The sequence below is a fragment of the Anser brachyrhynchus genome (genome assembly GCF_964034855.1).
Source record: "Anser brachyrhynchus genome assembly, chromosome: 2".
NCBI lineage: Eukaryota > Metazoa > Chordata > Aves > Anseriformes > Anatidae > Anser > Anser brachyrhynchus.
The window spans coordinates 66,865,862-66,881,600 of record NC_137695.1 but is presented as its reverse complement, the minus strand read 5'-3'; the positions used below and the strand labels follow the sequence as shown (position 1 = coordinate 66,881,600).

At 45.4% G+C, this 15,739-nt stretch overlaps 3 protein-coding genes across 7 annotated transcripts in view; 2 read left to right on the top strand and 1 right to left on the bottom strand.

Moving 5' to 3' along the window:
• Nucleotides 1-15,739, top strand: part of LOC308189729 (C-C chemokine receptor type 8-like) — a 66,016-nt gene that overhangs the window by 37,441 nt on the left and 12,836 nt on the right. The gene's annotated exons all lie outside the window — the stretch shown is intronic.
• GLB1 (galactosidase beta 1) overlaps nucleotides 1-15,739 on the top strand; it is a 96,353-nt gene that overhangs the window by 78,028 nt on the left and 2,586 nt on the right. Inside the window, exon 16 of one of the 3 annotated variants that reach the window (XM_080580096.1) lies at nucleotides 14,713-14,733. The exons of the other annotated variants lie outside the window; for them this stretch is intronic. Within the exon in view, the coding sequence (XP_080436222.1) occupies nucleotides 14,713-14,718 (6 nt within the window). The 3' untranslated portion in view covers nucleotides 14,719-14,733. Of the gene's footprint in view, nucleotides 1-14,712; nucleotides 14,734-15,739 lie in introns of those variants that run through there. 3 annotated transcript variants of the gene reach the window in all.
• Nucleotides 29-14,694, bottom strand: CX3CR1 (C-X3-C motif chemokine receptor 1). 2 transcript variants are annotated; one of them, XM_080580133.1, is made up of 4 exons: nucleotides 12,078-14,694; nucleotides 10,727-10,798; nucleotides 4,418-4,647; nucleotides 29-1,689 (listed from the first exon to the last, which is right to left on the bottom strand). In XM_080580133.1, the coding sequence occupies exon 4, from the start codon at nucleotides 1,673-1,675 to the stop codon at nucleotides 611-613; it is 1,065 nt and encodes a 354-aa protein (XP_080436259.1). In that variant the 5' UTR covers nucleotides 1,676-1,689; nucleotides 4,418-4,647; nucleotides 10,727-10,798; nucleotides 12,078-14,694; the 3' UTR covers nucleotides 29-610. The 2 variants fall into 2 exon arrangements, with proteins under 2 accessions (XP_080436259.1, XP_080436258.1); XM_080580132.1 differs by lacking the exon at nucleotides 4,418-4,647.

Here is a 15,739-nt window from a genome sequence, read left to right as displayed (position 1 = left end):
GCATGAAATGCATGTTCAGAAAGAACACTTTTTTTTCTTTTTCTTTTCTTAAAATTTATTTTAACAGTAGGATTTTATTAGGTATGAAAGCACAGGTAAAACATTTGTTGTAATCTATAACCCACAAATCACGTCCATATAGATATAACTCAATATACAGTAACAAAAGTATTCCCCTTTGCTAAGTCAGCTACCACTCATTAAAGAAATCTCTCTTTCCTTAAAACAGGAGTTTAGGTCTATGAACATTTGCACTGCAGGTGTATATACACACAAAAGTGTTGATGGCAAAACTGTGTAACAATTTCCCTATCCTTAAATTCTTCTCCATCTCTGTTCTGGGCAGAGGGTGTTGCTTTTGCTTCTACCTATCCTCTTTCTCTCTCTTGATTCAATTCAGTGTTCAGCCTTGACATATGGTACTGCTTTTGTTTTTAAAATATTCACTATTTTAGAATATTTAATCTTTAATCAAAGGCATGTCAGTAGTTCAGTGCTGTCATAGGTCTTTTCCCATGGGTGATGGCAATCTCTCAGGGATGGGTAGCCCTGCAGAAGGCTATTTACATAAATTTACATAAATTTCTTCTTTACAGGAGGCATTCTCACTTCATAGGAAGACAGTTCCATCCTGGTCACTGGTGTTTAGGGTAATGTTGCTGTTCATAGCGCTTTCTGCATAGCTAGCTGAAGAGCTGACCTGGTAGCGACTGCAGGGCCCACAGAAGCACAGGCATGGGCAGTACTTTAAGCAAACACTGTAAAGGTATTTCCTGAATTTTTCCCCAGCAAAGGCATAGATAAGAGGATTGAGGCAGCAATGACTGAAAGCAACGGTTTCAGTCAGGTGCATTGCGTAGTCCAATGATTTAATTTGTTTGCAGTTTACAAATAACTCATAGTGCTTTAAAGTCTCAAGAAAAATCAGCACATTGTAGGGGGACCAAAAGAGAAAAAACACAACCACCACAACCAAGGTCAGTTTTACGGCTCGAGTTTTTTTCTGATTTTTGCAGGACAGCAGGGTTTTGATGATCCCACAGTAACAATAGCAAATGATACAGACTGGGATGAGAAAGCCTATGGTGTTCAGTTCCACATTGCAGAACACTGGCCAGATGTTCTCCAGCTCCTGGGGGAACACAGGAATGCAGTCATTTTCTAACAGCTGGGAAAACACAAAATGTGGCACTGAAACTAAAACTGCTGTTGCCCATACTCCGCAGGTTATCAGAAAGCCCTGCTTCACGGTTCTGGATTTCAGAGAGTATGTTGCCCGGACAATAGCCAAGTATCTGTCAATACTGATCACTGTGATAAAAAACATTCCCCCAAAGAAACCGATATAATACAGTGAAGAAACAGCTGTGCATGGGATAGTCCCAAGAGTCCATCCCCGCACTGTATTGGAAGCCCAGAAGGGGAGGGAGACCACGAAGAGAAGGTCCGAGACAGCCAAGTTCAGAAGATAAATGTCAGTGATGCTTTTTTTACTTCCTGCTTTCAAAATGGCAAAAACCACCATGAGATTCCCCGTGAGGCCAAGAACAAACATGACAATGTAAAATATTGGCAGAAATATTTTCCCAAATTCTTGGATGTCAGTTTTATCGCAGGTAAAAGCATATTCGTCATAAGTGTATTCCGTTGTCACTTCTGGGAATGCTTCTGCCATGATGAATTTTCTGGCTAGAGATGACATGAATGACAAGAGAAAAGAGAAAATTGTTAGAGAGAGATCCAGCATCTGCTATGGTGCAATACTGAGAAACCTCACCAACACACTCGCTTTGGGATTATGTCACAATTTGGGCTAGTAAGAGTTGTATGACTGTGAAGGTGATGGTAGATTACTAAGATAAGACTAGACTCTTCTGCTATATGTACTTCACTGAAAAATAGCTCTTTAGTATAAGAAGAAATAAGTGATAATGTTAAAGGCTGTTGAATAAGACCCTTCTCAGCAGATGAGCAGCAGAGTAGCAGCAGAGTGACATCTGAACAGCTAAGCTCTGCAAGTAGTGCATCGCAGTGTGAGAAGTGTGGGCAGTCTCCAGTTGGCTGGGCAGTGTTCAGCAGGAAGTGATAGTCTAAATGTAGCTGCTAATCAGCATGCGATGCCTGTCAGCATCAACAAGAGCTGAGCATAACCCCAGATGTTAACCCCAGGGTGGAAGTGTGGTAAGATGCCCAGCTTGGCCATGCCTGAGCAGATGCATGCTGATGTGGCAGAAGCAAAGATTGCACTGGGACATCCGTTGGGAGCAAGCATATCTTTGATGAGTTTCTAAAAAAATCCTCTTATATCAAATGAAGAGAAACTGTACTGACGCTTTTCCTCAAGTGCCAAAGCATAATGTGAGTGCTTCTGCCTTGAGTGCGGGGTAGTCAGATTGGAGCCAGGGCTCATTAGCTCAAGGTTAGACTGCACGCAGACAGTGTATGCAGTGAGGATACATGATCTCTGGGCTCGCTTGTTTGCAGATGCAAAAACTTGGGGCACCCACCATTCCTCTGCGCTCCCTTGGGATGTGGCATTAAGTCTCTGTAAAAACTTTTGTTAGCAGGGAATCAAAATTGCTAGAGGAGTGCGTATGTTATTGCATTAGGTCTGCTCCCTGGCTTGCGTAAAGAACTTGTAAGTATCAGTTATCTGTGCTCTCCGTAGGAAATGAAGGGAAATTGAATGTGATGTGCTGTGCAGAAGCCCAGGGCCATGACCGCATGGCCAAACCACCTGTTAAAGCTGAAACTGAAAGAAAAGGTCAGTGTTAACAAAGCTGCAGCTAATAACTACCCCTTGGTCACAGTGTTGCGAACTTCTTACAGGAACCCCCATTGACTACAAAGGTGGGATTCAGTTTAGTGACCCTAAGCTGTATCTAATAGGGATGCATTACATCTCCTGCTACTGGGAGATATAGTCAGTACAGCCAGTGAAGAGCAGTGCATCTGATTCAATGCAGGTTGGACAAAGTCTCCTTTAAGACAAGACAGACAGACTGCTTTCTGGACTCTCGTGATTGTGTTGATGAAACCCCCTTTGACTGCAAGGAGAGCAGAGGCACAGTGGTAGACACCAATGGTCTTTAACTGTTGACCCTTGGAGCAAAGTGTGTGGAATCCCAGCTTACACGTCCGTGTTTCACTGAGCACAATAACTTCCACAGCCTCTGTTTAAATAAGCCTTGCAGTGCTAAGCATGAAGTAAAAATGTCCTGAGGTATGTTAGAGCCCTTGCCCAAGAAGTTTCATATGATGTAGTGGTAACTACAACAAACTCCCCTGTGGATGGCTCTTCTGACTCTACTGACATTTTCTCCTAACGCTTCACTGCTAGAGTGCTGTTGTAGTGTGGGCTGTGAAGTTCTGACCTCTCATTTTGTAGTCATTTCTCAAAGGTTTTTTTTTTTTGTGTGCCAGTTGACAACACACACTCTCTGTTGTAAGATATCTGGTTCTGAAAGTTCAAAGCATAGTTGTTCTCCCCAAAATTTAAATGAGAAGTGCCCATAGTCATTAGAAAATAATCTTTGTGGTTTTGCACAGGAAAAATGGGCTAGAAGAAGGGCTGTCTCAGCGTTGGCAGTTTCGGGGCATGGGCATGGTGCTGGGGGGGGGGGGCTGTATGCATCCGGCAGGCACACCCACAGGCTGGGCAGCTCTCGCTGCCTCTTCAGCTGGGAGCTGAGCCTGTCTGCAAGGCCATCCGGCTCCTTGCTTGTAGCCCAATTTAGTTCATCAGCTCCTGGAGATGTGCATGATTATAGGGAAATGAAGAGGAAAGGCCTAGCTAGGTGCTGGAGCAAAAGCTGATGGGAATAGTAAAGCAAGATTTTAATTTTCTACTGGTGAGACAACTAATCAGTGTTGCCTACAGAGATGGGTGAGAGGTTGCCCATCTCGACATTGCTTTATCTACCATGTAGAGGGATACAGAAATGAGCAGGAGACATAGTATAAGATCCAAACAGCCCAGCATTTTCTGCCTTCTCATCCTGACATTTATGTTCACCTCTTCATAGACTAAATGCCTGCAGCAGGTCCCTTTAAAATGGAAAGAAGTATCAGGGGTGCACCAAAGGCTCTCATGCTGAATATGAGTCACTAAGCCAGCCCACTTTGCTCCCTGCCACTGAGATTTTACTGCACCCATCTGCACAGTGCCAGAGCGTCCTTCCTGCCCCATGGGCTGATGTGCTCCACAGCTGGTTCTTCACTGATGTACTGGGGAGCAGTAGCAAGTGGCTACCAGAATGGTTAGGGGACAGAGCACCTGGCATACTAGAGGAAGTTGAGCGGTGGGTTTGATAGTTCTCACTAGGTATTCCTGTCTGCAGCTACCTAGTGAGAAGGTGTAAAGGTAAAGCAGGCAATTTTTCTCAGAGGAGTAGAAGGCGATGGCCATGTTACTTACTAGCTGGAAAATATTTTCACCGTGAGGGTGGTCAAATACGAGAACAGGGCTTCAGGGAGGTTGTGGGATTTCCATTCCTGGAAGTGTCTGAAACTTGGCTGGCCCTGCTCTGGGCAGGGCTTTGGCCCAGAGACCTCCAGAATTCCCTTCCTGACTTGATTCTGCGACAAATCAGGACAGAGGCCACAATGGTGCTGCAAAGTGCCCCAGCATCTCTGCTGTGTGAGCTCCTGTTTCAGACAGAAATTCAGAAATTTCAGAAATTAATCATTTGGAGAGAGGGAGCTTCCACTGTTTCACTGTCTCCTCTCTGAGGTCCTCTAGTTATGCTCATCATTCCCATGCTTGCTCCCTGATTTCATGTCCAGAAAGGTAGCTTGTTCCTCTGGAGGGTTTCTGTATGAGTTCGTACATGCTGGTAAGTTGTGTTGGTATCACAAACCAAATATATAAAAGGTATCACACTTGTAAGGAAATGCAGCTTCTGACACAGGACAGCCCTCAGGGCTGGCAGCCTTCTGCACAGGCTGCTTCCGCTGGCATTGCCTGGAGAAAAAACTGAGCCTAGAATGGGCCAATTCTTCACGGGAGAGCACTCACACAGAGGTGCAGGATGAAATCCTGGCCTTACTGATGTAAGGAGGAACTTCACTTGGGCTGGGGTTTTTCATGAAATACTTTTCAGTGAGCTCACTGGTGGAGATAATTTATTTCTACAATAGCAAGTTATTTCCTCTACCTCAATTTCCTCTATGGGTGGTTGCAAAACCCATGGAACCTCTGCTGATGGAAAGGGTAAGATCCCGTGTAGCACATACAGCAGCAGGAGGGGACATTGGCAGCATCCAAATCTGCTGTCACAGTCTGTGTCTTGTTCACTCTCTATCTGATGGATTTGGTATCCATCCAACTGCACATTCATATCCTGCCACTGCCACTCATTCTGCATACGCAATATGGTCAGTTCTTTTTGAAAATTTAGCACCTCTGATACCACTTTCCTGAGTTTAAGCTGATATTACCCAACAGGTGGGCTGCAACCAACCAAAGGTCTCACAAAAACAAACAAACAACATGTCAGATAGGCATCTTGCAATAAAACTTTATTGCACTCTGGAGTGAGGATCTGAACTCTGCCCACCTTCATCCTTCCTGGCCAGGTGTCCTCTGTCAGCCTTGCAGAACCCACCTCATGCATGTGATATCTCACTGTCAGACTAAACCCAATTTTCTCTCTTGTGTTTATGATAAATGTTTAAATAAGAGAAAAAGTTAACTGAAGACTGCAGAGGATACCAAGTAAGGATGGAGTGGCTGCAATGTTTCTCAGCCAGGCATTTTCCTTTGCTGAATACAGGAAATAGTAGATTCACTTCTGCTTCTCATGGAGCTGTACAACCACTTTTCTCTCTCTCCCCATTTCCCCAGCAGCTTTGCACCCTACTCCCAGCAAAGACTTCTGCTTTTAGTAATGCTTATAGCTGCCTAAAAGACAATAGTAGGCAGGATGAAAACCCTGTTTCTCAACACAGCTATTCCCAGACAATCTGTGTCGTGTGCGCTATATGTAACACATAGGGAAGTGAAATTGTGAGAGAGCAGCAAGCTCCCCTAAACAACAGAAGTTGCATTTCAGCCTTCAAACATCCCTGACATCAAGCTGTGTGACACAAGAGCAAAATCCTATCTGCACATCTGATCTTACTCATTATCAGCCTAATGCCATGTTACAAGTTTTTCTGCCAAGAAGCCAGGTCTGCAAGCACTTTGGCTTTCCATGATGCCTCTGCTGCCACTGAATAAAAAGCAGCCAACAAATAAAACAAACCAGATTTCTGCCAGAGGGTCACGCTTCAGATTTGCACAATATGCTGGTAAAGTGTTCAAATCTCAAGAAGATTTTCACACCTTAGTCAGCGCTTCTGGGTGAGGTTGAATTAACTTGCTTTTCTCATGCAAACAGGGCATGTTTTCAGCCCAGCAGGCCCGAGCTGCATACTGGCAATTCAGCCTGATGCTGGCCCAGGGAAACTGGCAGGCTTTGTGGGGACCCCTGCGAAACCCCATGGATGCATTTGCCTTTGTCACCTTTAGATCTGAGCTGCCACCACCCTGCCCAAGTATAAGCACTGTTGCCTGTGTGCAGTCGTGGCTACACCCATCAACCTCCCACCTGCCAGTGATTCTCAGCAAGACCACAGGGATGTCCTTGGCTACCTCCAAATGAAGTGTCATAGCTGTTGGTGGCACTTCTAGCATACACACACATGAAATTTAAGGGAACTAACAAGGTCTAGGTAGAAACAAGCAGGAGGGAAGTGGGCTAAAAGTCTTACTGGCAGTCCTGGTGAAACTCTTAACCAACCCAGTACCACGCATCCACCATGCACTCACCAGGCTGCTGCAGACACCTCTAACTGTGGTTTAGATGACACCCAGAACAAAGCGCAGATGTGTGGGAAATGTGCTAACCAGAGCTGGGGCCTGGTTTCTAGTCTTACACCCAACTGGTTGGTGTAGCTTCAGGGCTGGGCAGCTCCGTCCTTTGGGGATGGTCTCTGAAACTTCTTGGTGTCGTTTTAGCTAGCTAGGGCCCAAATTAGGCCCAATCCAGCAGATGCAGTTCCTTTAAATTGAGCCTTTCATCCAGTCCTGAAATAGGGACACTTTCTACAAGTGATGGAAAGAGCTGTCACAATGCCAATATTCAAAAGCAGGAAGCAAGATAGAACAGGTAGTGCAAGCTAATGCTTATCTTGGGCAAAATAAAATTTAAAGAGTTAAGGGAGTAAAGGGTAAGAGTGTAGCTAATGCTGCTGTGTGGCTTTACAGAAAAAAAAAAAAAAGCTTTGGTTTGATGACAAGGTTGATAAAAGTTATGTTGGAGATTTGCAGCTTTGGCTGGCATTGCCTGCTGATGTGAATGACACTGTCTCCAGCCCAAAGCAACATAAACCCCATAAAGCATTACAATGGAATTTGGCCTGATTAGCTGTCAGATCTCAAAAAACAGTTGTCAGTGAGGGAAGCCCTACTGAACTGGATATATTGCTTGTAAAATCTCTGTGGGAACCATGAGTACAGACTCAAAAATGCTTCAGTGGTCTGAAAGCAAACTGGGAATCAGAGCTAGCAGGGTGAAGTGATTAAAATGCTAGAGAATTGCACAGTGATTCAGCCAGCTCTGAGTAATCTGGGGTTTCTCAGATGATTCACCTTGGCTTTTATTGTAGCCAAAAGTTACATGCAGGTGGGCTGAACACCACAGACCATGTCTGGAGCATGGGGGTGCATCCGCCAGGAAACCCTGAAGCAAACATGGGCAGACACTGAAATTGGGTGCCCGGCTAGATGTTTCAGTACAAAAAGCTGATGCAATCTTTGGGTGTTCACAGCTGTACTACATGGGAAGGAGCAAAAGAGGGAAGATTTTACCATTGTAGAGCTCGCTACTAGGGCTGTAGGCATACTTCAGGTGTCGGAACTTATAAGAGGTGAAGAAAGTATAGAAAAGGTATAGCCACCCAGGTGATGAATGGGCTGAAGAAAGTCCTCTCAGTGAAAAATTCACTGCTGTCTGCTGAACTTCTGGAAAGAAAGTGTATTGAAGTGAAAATGGTATCACTTTTTCTCTTGTTAACAGTCTTGCTAATCTAGTGGGATTTGGCATACAATAAACTAACACGGGGCAGTTCACAGCAGAAACACGCAAGCTAGAAATCAGATATGCATATTTAACAGTGAAAGGTACGTGACTGGAACTTCAAGCGGGAAAAGGGGACTGTTGTACATCTGAGGGCTTCCACATCAAGAGAAGTCATCAGTTTGGGAAGCAGGCTTTAGCCAGACACAGTGGAGGAGCACAGCACAGGGGGCCTGGATAAAGTCCTACAGCCTCTGATGGGCAGGGAAGCAGAGCAGACAAGCCATTGGGACACTCTCAGATGCATCCTTCCTCCCTGCTCCCACAGGCCTTCTCTGATGACTTTAAGGTGAGGAAATTCCTTTCTTTGATATTTCTTCATTTTTTTTCAGTGATTTATTCTCAGGTCAGCTGGGCCATTTTTGTGGCCAGGCAGAGTTCTGCAAGCTCGTTAATTGCTTATCAGTTTGGGTGCTTTATGGAGATTCCCCCAAGATTTGAGGCTAAGATTTTTAAAAACAAGTAGTGACCTAGGCCACTTCTTTATTAGATTTTCCAACTCAAGGGAAAGAATGCTGACTGTTTTCCAAAAATCAGGGCGTTTTAAGTAAAAAATAAAGGCCTTGGAAATGGAAGCTGATCAAACCACTTCTGATGAAGATAAATGTAAGCCCGAATATTGCAGAAGTTTGTAGTCCCTTAACACAGACATTTAGGTCAAAGAGAGAAAAAAAAAAAAAAAAGCTCCTTCCCTGGATCAGTTCTACAGTTTTTACACCACCATCACAAATTAATTAGAAGCACTAGCTTCTAAAATTTTAAATTAGAACCACTAGCTGCAGATGAGGAGCATGTAAATCTATACATTTAAACCAATAATTCTTGGTAAAAAAAAAAAAATAATGTTTGAAAAGGTCAGGTTTGGATTGGACAGGAGGGGATAGTATAGAGTCCAGGATCTCTGCCACCTTCACCTAAGGCTTTGTAGCACTGGAAAGTGCTTTCTCAAATATGCTCTGAGAGTGGTGCTAACCTGTAGACAACTTTAGGGCAGCAAGAATCCAGGGCACAACCCAGCTTAGTCCATTGCATCAGAATGAGATATATTCTGATTAAAAAAAAAAAAAAAAGCAAAGAACAGAAACGTGGAGCTATTACTGTCTGCCAGTGGTGAAGACTTTACCACCTGTACTTCAGAGCAACCACAGAGGTATTATTTTGAACAAGAGTTGGAGATGCTTATACTGTGGTCCCACCCAGCTGGTCAGCCCAGAGGCCTCATTTGGGATGTTTGTGTTAATTTCACAACAAACTGGACTGAGCCCTGGTGCCAACGAGGCATCCTGCCCCTAGCCACATCCCCTTGTTAGCTTGTTTTTCTGTTCCATCAGGAAGACTTGCTGCAAGCTGCTCAGGAGGGACAAAAACACTGAGGCTGTGTGTGGTTTGCTGGGGCCATGGCAGCTTGCCCCTGTGGTTATTGCTGTATTTATAATAAAAGCTGTAAGTCTTGTAATGCTTTAAGCTCCTTCTCAATACCAGGGAGGACAAAGCGCCCCTGAGGCTGTGGCCATGAAAATAGGGTGCCATGGGTCCCACCTGCTCCCTGACATCTTTCTCTTCAAATTTGCTCAAAGCCATTCAGAGAGTCTTTTGGTCCTGCTATATCCTTAGGTTGCTCTACAAAAACTCAGGTGATTTTCTTGAGCATATTTCTTATTGCTGTTATTCTTTAGATAGCAACATAAACGAACATGGCCTTAATGGAGCAGGATATGGGCTCAGCTTTCAGGACATGACCTGTAAATGCTCTCGAGCAAGTGAAGTTGCAGATAAGCATATCAAGGCATTTTCCTGGTACGCCATCGCTGATTCAAATAATTCTTCTCAATGGGAGCTAAGCACTGGGGTGCTTTTGAAAACACCACAAGGCATCAGTCTGAACCTCTGGTAGGACAAGTACCTTTAGAAATCTGGCCCTACAGAGCTCACAGCTCTAAATATCAGTTTCAGAAATGACTTAAGCACTTTTTAAGCACTTAGGAGAATATGGCCTGACAGTATGATCCTGTGTAGACCATGCGTCCTAAAACTGAGGTTCAAAAATCACCAAAAAATGGTTCTGAATTTTTCACCCATGCCTCTCAGGGTCGCGATTTTGTGGTCTTGATGCTAGGACCAGATCCATGGATATGGGCGTTAGGGTTCTATGCTGCACTTCTACAACCTGTGATAGCTTCCAGGCAGTGTCCAGCCCCCAGGGACCTGCCACAGGATGGGAAAGTATGAGAAATGTGTAAGACTCATACTGAATGCACCCAGCTAGCCGTGGTGACTGGAAGAACCACACACATCCTTTCAAAAGCCATGCAGCACTGTGATGGAGGCTGCTAGTGGCTACCTAAGGTGCCCCCAAAGGGCAGTGGCAGAGCTGAAGAGGGAAGAGGTTCCTCCAAGAGCTGCCCACTGCAGAGGCAGTCTGGGGTGGTCATCTGTCTGGATGGTGGTGGCCAGGATCACCTTTTTCTTGGAAAATTTGCTTCACGAACATTTCCTCTAGCCTGGTAGTTTCCCTATTTGGCCTTTCCATTTAGACAGTTGCTCATAATGTTATTTCTCTATTTTTTACATGCATACTTGAGCGTTTTGTCTGTGTTTTCCCTTACCTGCTCTCCTTCAGTATTTCTTTTCCCCAGGCCTTCCCTTCATAAGTGGCATTCAAATTTCCTTTGTGTTTTCTGTTGAAGGAACATCAAAAATAGACAATTGTTAATAGCGGTGTGCCCTGTTTATGCTTGTTTGTAGTTAGCACTGGCTCCATCCTCCTGCCGCCTTTATTGCTGCACCTATTTACTTCCTGCCCCTCACTTTTTGTTATTAATAATATCACATTGCCATGGCATCCTTGAGAAACCTGAGAATGCTCTCCAGAAATGGGAGATCTGTTAAATCATCTTCTCCAATCCTCCTTTTAGAGGGCAGTGCACATTATCCCTTGACTGTGTCCAGATGAAATTATCCCTGGCAAGATTGCATTATCCTCTGGCCAGCCTCCCAGTTTACCATTTGTTCTCCTATTCACTTTGTCCAAATTTAGCCTTTTCCTCCTCCTTTTGGACTTTTTTCACTGCCCAAACTTTTGTAATTTGTTTCAGGTGCTCTCTTTCTTTATCCTGTTGCCCAGTTCACTGCCTCCGGCTGCATTGCCTCCACACAGAGCTTGCCCCAGCAGACCAGATTTTGGGAGCTGCTGTTTCTGCATCTATATTTATATCACACAAGTACTTAATAGGCTGCTGCAACTTTATTACCAAAATGTCTCACTAAAATGATCAGACACTTTTGTGCAACATCCTTCCCATGGAAAGAGGCTGAATCACAGAGAAATTAAGTAATGTGGTCATAAAGAAAGTTGGTTTCTCAAGTTTTAGGATTTCTGTTATATCATTACCTTGCCAGTCTGTCCACATTAGACGCTTGCTATCATCTCTACCAAAATACTGTATTGGGTTGTCTTTGATCATCATTGATGTTTGTGGTGGTGGTTTGCTGACCAAAACCAAAAGCAAGCAGTGCTGGCAAGTGCTTGCCAGTGCTGGCAAGTGCAGTGTTTGTGAAATCCCTGCAGACATCCAAAAAATAGCATCTAATGAAGTAGAAGGTCTCTATCCTCTCGGTCCACCCTTTTGTGCTGATGTTACACACTATTCACCTGTCAGGGTTTTGCTTTAACTTTGAGGAATTCTAGTAGGGGTGAATAATCCTCTCACCACAAGATGCCACAAAAAAAACAGCTACCAAGTAAAATGTCTCTGCCCTGGTCTGCTTTGACTAATAAAACTCTTCCCCTTTCTACTTGCACAGTTCGTAAACACTTCCACCATTTCATCTATACCCAAAGTAAGTATCACTTAGATTCCCGGAGTTAAGCAGTGAAAAGCTTCCCAAAGTTCATGACACAACACTTCTTATGATCCTGCTGTGGCAAAGTATAGGTGAAATATACTTGTCTCTTACCTTAATTCGTAGTTGCGTTGAAAACCAATGTTTTCTTCAGGCTGAGCCTGATGGTTTTCAAATGTATATTTCCTCTTCTCTAGTGCTTCTGCCTGCCCTATGAAACCTGAACTATGAAGCAGGGCAGCTTCCTGGGCTGAGCTTCAGGGCTGAGCTGAGAGTATTAATGTACCCACTGTGGTCCTGGTGTCGTGTTGTGAAATAGTGAAGCAGGATACGGCTTCAGGATACAGTCAGAGGGGCAGAAGTGCCTACAGAAGGATTGCAGAGGAGAGAAGTAATCTCTTGGGATCTTCTCATCTTCACCCCAACCAGGTGCACGGTGCTTGGGGCATTTCATCCAAATTCTGGTCTTTGTTGTGAGGGTGCAGGTCACCCAGGACTGCACCAGGGGATGGAAGGAACTAAGCCTCAGACCTGAGGATGGTCTCAGATGCAAGGGGCTGGGGGGAGCTTGGGTGGTGACTGGGAGCATAGGCAGCATGGTGGTACCTTTGCTCCACAGTGTTCTCCTGCACACTGGCCCCTGGTAACCACTGTAGCCACAAAATTACCATTGCGAGTCACTGGTCATAAGGTTTGTACTAAGTTTGTACCGAGGCTTGTCAGGCCTACTTGGCCTGAACTTTCAGCTGACCTACTGGCAGCTTTCTTTTACTTGGTTTAGCAGTTGCTGCGCTTCCTCTAATTGACTAGGTGTCTATGGCTAATTTGTTTTACTTTTGTTTATCTGTTTGATACAACTACACTTTACACAGACAGTAATGAGCAGTTATTCTATGCAGAAAGAGGTGGTTTAGAGCTGTCACAGTGGTGTAGTGTAGAGAAATACAGGTCTGGTATGACAAGCAGGGGCCACGAGCTTTGGGGACACAAGGGTGCAGGCATGGGAGGCCTTGAGACTGGCATTACACTCACAATAAATTCTTGACTTTACCTATACATGCTGCTTCTTTGCCCACTAATAAGGTTTTGAGCATAACATCTCCCTGCAGACCACTGGACAGGAGGAGTATGATAGCTTAAAGCTTTAGCAAGTTCATTAATCAAGGAGCATTTCTGTCCCCAGACCTGGGTACACACGATGCTCAGGGCTGTGTTAAGGGTGTGCCTGTGGTCGTGGTTTAGCACACAGTGAGGTGCACCCCAGCTGGGATGAGTGACACATTTCCAGGCACTGTGACAGGAAGCTGTGTGTTGCATTATTGTGGGGATGCAAGGCACCGCCTCCACCTGGGGGGGTGTACTACTGCTAAGGTCCTCCAACACATGCAGGAGGACATGCCTACAAACACCTCCAAGTACTGTCCCTGCCTCAGGTGCCATGGGAGTTTGAAATGCTGGGCCAGTGACATGACTCGGTCTTGACACCTTTCTGCACCCTGTAGCACTGCTGGAGCCTGCATCTCTAACACATGGGAGGAGACACACAGGATGCTCAGCACTTTGGCTGGGGCTATGCAAACTTGGTCCCAGGCACCCCCTGTACTGCCGGAGCTGGATGGGGTTTTGAGGTGGAGAGCATCTTCCAGGTGGTCTGAGCTGTTTGCTCACTGACTGATGCAGCAGGCTACCAGGCAAACACTCTTGTATAAATTTAATCCTCTTATTTCTGCCAACTGCATGAGTTTTTATTGTTGTTGTTGTTCTTGTTTGTCCTTTTTCTTTCTTGACTGCCAAAATTACAAATTTTCAACTTTCAAAAAGATAATTTCTGGTATACAGCATTAAGGAAATGTTCTCATTGTGAGAACTGCCAGATTCAGAAAGGCAAATTATAGCTTCCTCAATGTCAGTGATGGTTTGAAGTTCCCCCTGCAGCACTACTCCATCCATGTACCCTGCAGAAAGTGCACTGGGGTTGAGAGGAAACCAAAATCTAAAGCCGTCTCTAACATCCAAGCACAAACACAGGCTGGGCAGAGAATGGATTGAGAGCAGCCCTGAGGAGAAGGACCTGGGGGTGTTGGTTGACGAGAAACTTGACCTGAGCTGGCCATGTGCGCTTGCAGCCCAGAAAGCCAAATGTATCCTGGGCTGCATCAAAAGAAGCGTGGCCAGCAGGGTGAGGGAGGTGATTCTCCCCCTCTGCTCTGTCCTCATGAGACCCCACCTAGAGCTCTGCATTCAGCTCTGGGGCCTCCAGCACAAGAAGAACATGGAAGTATTAGAACAAGTCCAGTGGAGGGCCATGAGGATGATCAAGAGACTGAGTACCTCTCCTCTGAAAACAAGCTGAGGAATTGGGGGTTGTTCTGCCTGGAGAAGAGAAGGCTCTGAGGAGACCTTATAGTGGCCTTCCAGTACCTAAAGGGGGCCTGCAGGAGAGGGACTCTTTTTCAGGAAGTGTAACCATAGGACAAGGAGTAATGGCTTTGCACTAAAAGAGGGTAGATTTAGATTAGATATTTGGAAAAAACATTTACTCAGAAGGTGGAGAGGCACTAGCACAGGTTGCCCAGAGAAGCTGTGGATGCCCCATGCCTGGCAGTGTTCAACTCCAATCTGGATGGGGCTTTGTGCAACCTGGTCTAGTAGGAGGTGTCCCTGCCCATGGCAGGGGGTGTGGAATTAGATGGTCTTTAAGGTCATTTCCAACCCAAACCATTCTGTGATTCTGTGATTTTCCTCACAGGGATGATGAAGGGCTGCATCCTCCCCAGCCTACACCTCCTGCAGATGAGTCTTACAGAAAAGGCATAGATGATCCAATATCCTGGCTGGTACCGGCTCCTGGGGCTTAGTCAGTGGTACCTGAGACAGCACCTCCGATGTTGCTCTTTGCATTAAAAAATCTTGCAAATAGGGTCAGGACTGCTCACATTACAGCAGGAGAGGTTACCTCCAGCCACTGCTTGCCTCTGGGTGGAAGCAGTTGATAGGGGCAGGACCTCCATGTTGATGGGTTTCTCGGAAGGCTGTGGCCAGCCCCTTCCCTCCCACACTGCCCAGCACTGAAGTGGAACCAAGCAAGCCAGGAGTAGGCTACCACCTTCATGAAGAAATGAAGTTTGCTAAATGCGATAATCACTACAAGCTCTAATGGGAGGGCATCGAATCAGGTTGACTCACACACATCCTCAACAGATCTTCCTTGGAAACAGAAAAGACTTTTGTTGTACTCTGCTGTTAGTGATAGCCGTAGTTAAGAGCATTACTCATTATCATAGTGTGTATTTCTAGTGTAACATGAATATGTGTGGAATGAACACGGCCTGAACGACATTCGCAATGTGAAGAAATATCTCTGCTTTCCATCTTGTACCTCTGTTCACCCTCTAGGCACTCAAGGCACAGCTCAGAGATAAAGTCTGAGAAAACTGCTGGAAAGACTTTTATTTGGGGCTATACATCAGGGGAAAAAGCTGGGAAGAAACAGACATTGCAGCCCTCATAACTAGAGAGATTTTCCTGGGAAGGGCTAGCAGGAGCACATTGTCTTCCAGCTACAAGGCACAGGAAGGTGCCTGACAGTGGTGGCTTTCTGGAGAAAGGGGCTGTCTCAGCTCTTGAGGGCAGGGCTTCCCTGGGGTGCCCTGGGCAAGTGTAATTGCCTGGGGAAACCAGGGGAACTGCTGCCCTCCTCAATCCTAGTGCCGCAGCACCAGAACAAGGGTTTGGCATTGCAGCAATGGCCCTTGAGGATTTAATTCCTTGTATAT

Coding starts and splice junctions, on each gene's coding strand:
- CX3CR1 (XM_080580133.1), bottom strand. CDS start 1,675: ATGGCAGAAGCATTCCCAGAAGTGACAACGGAATACACTTATGACGAA.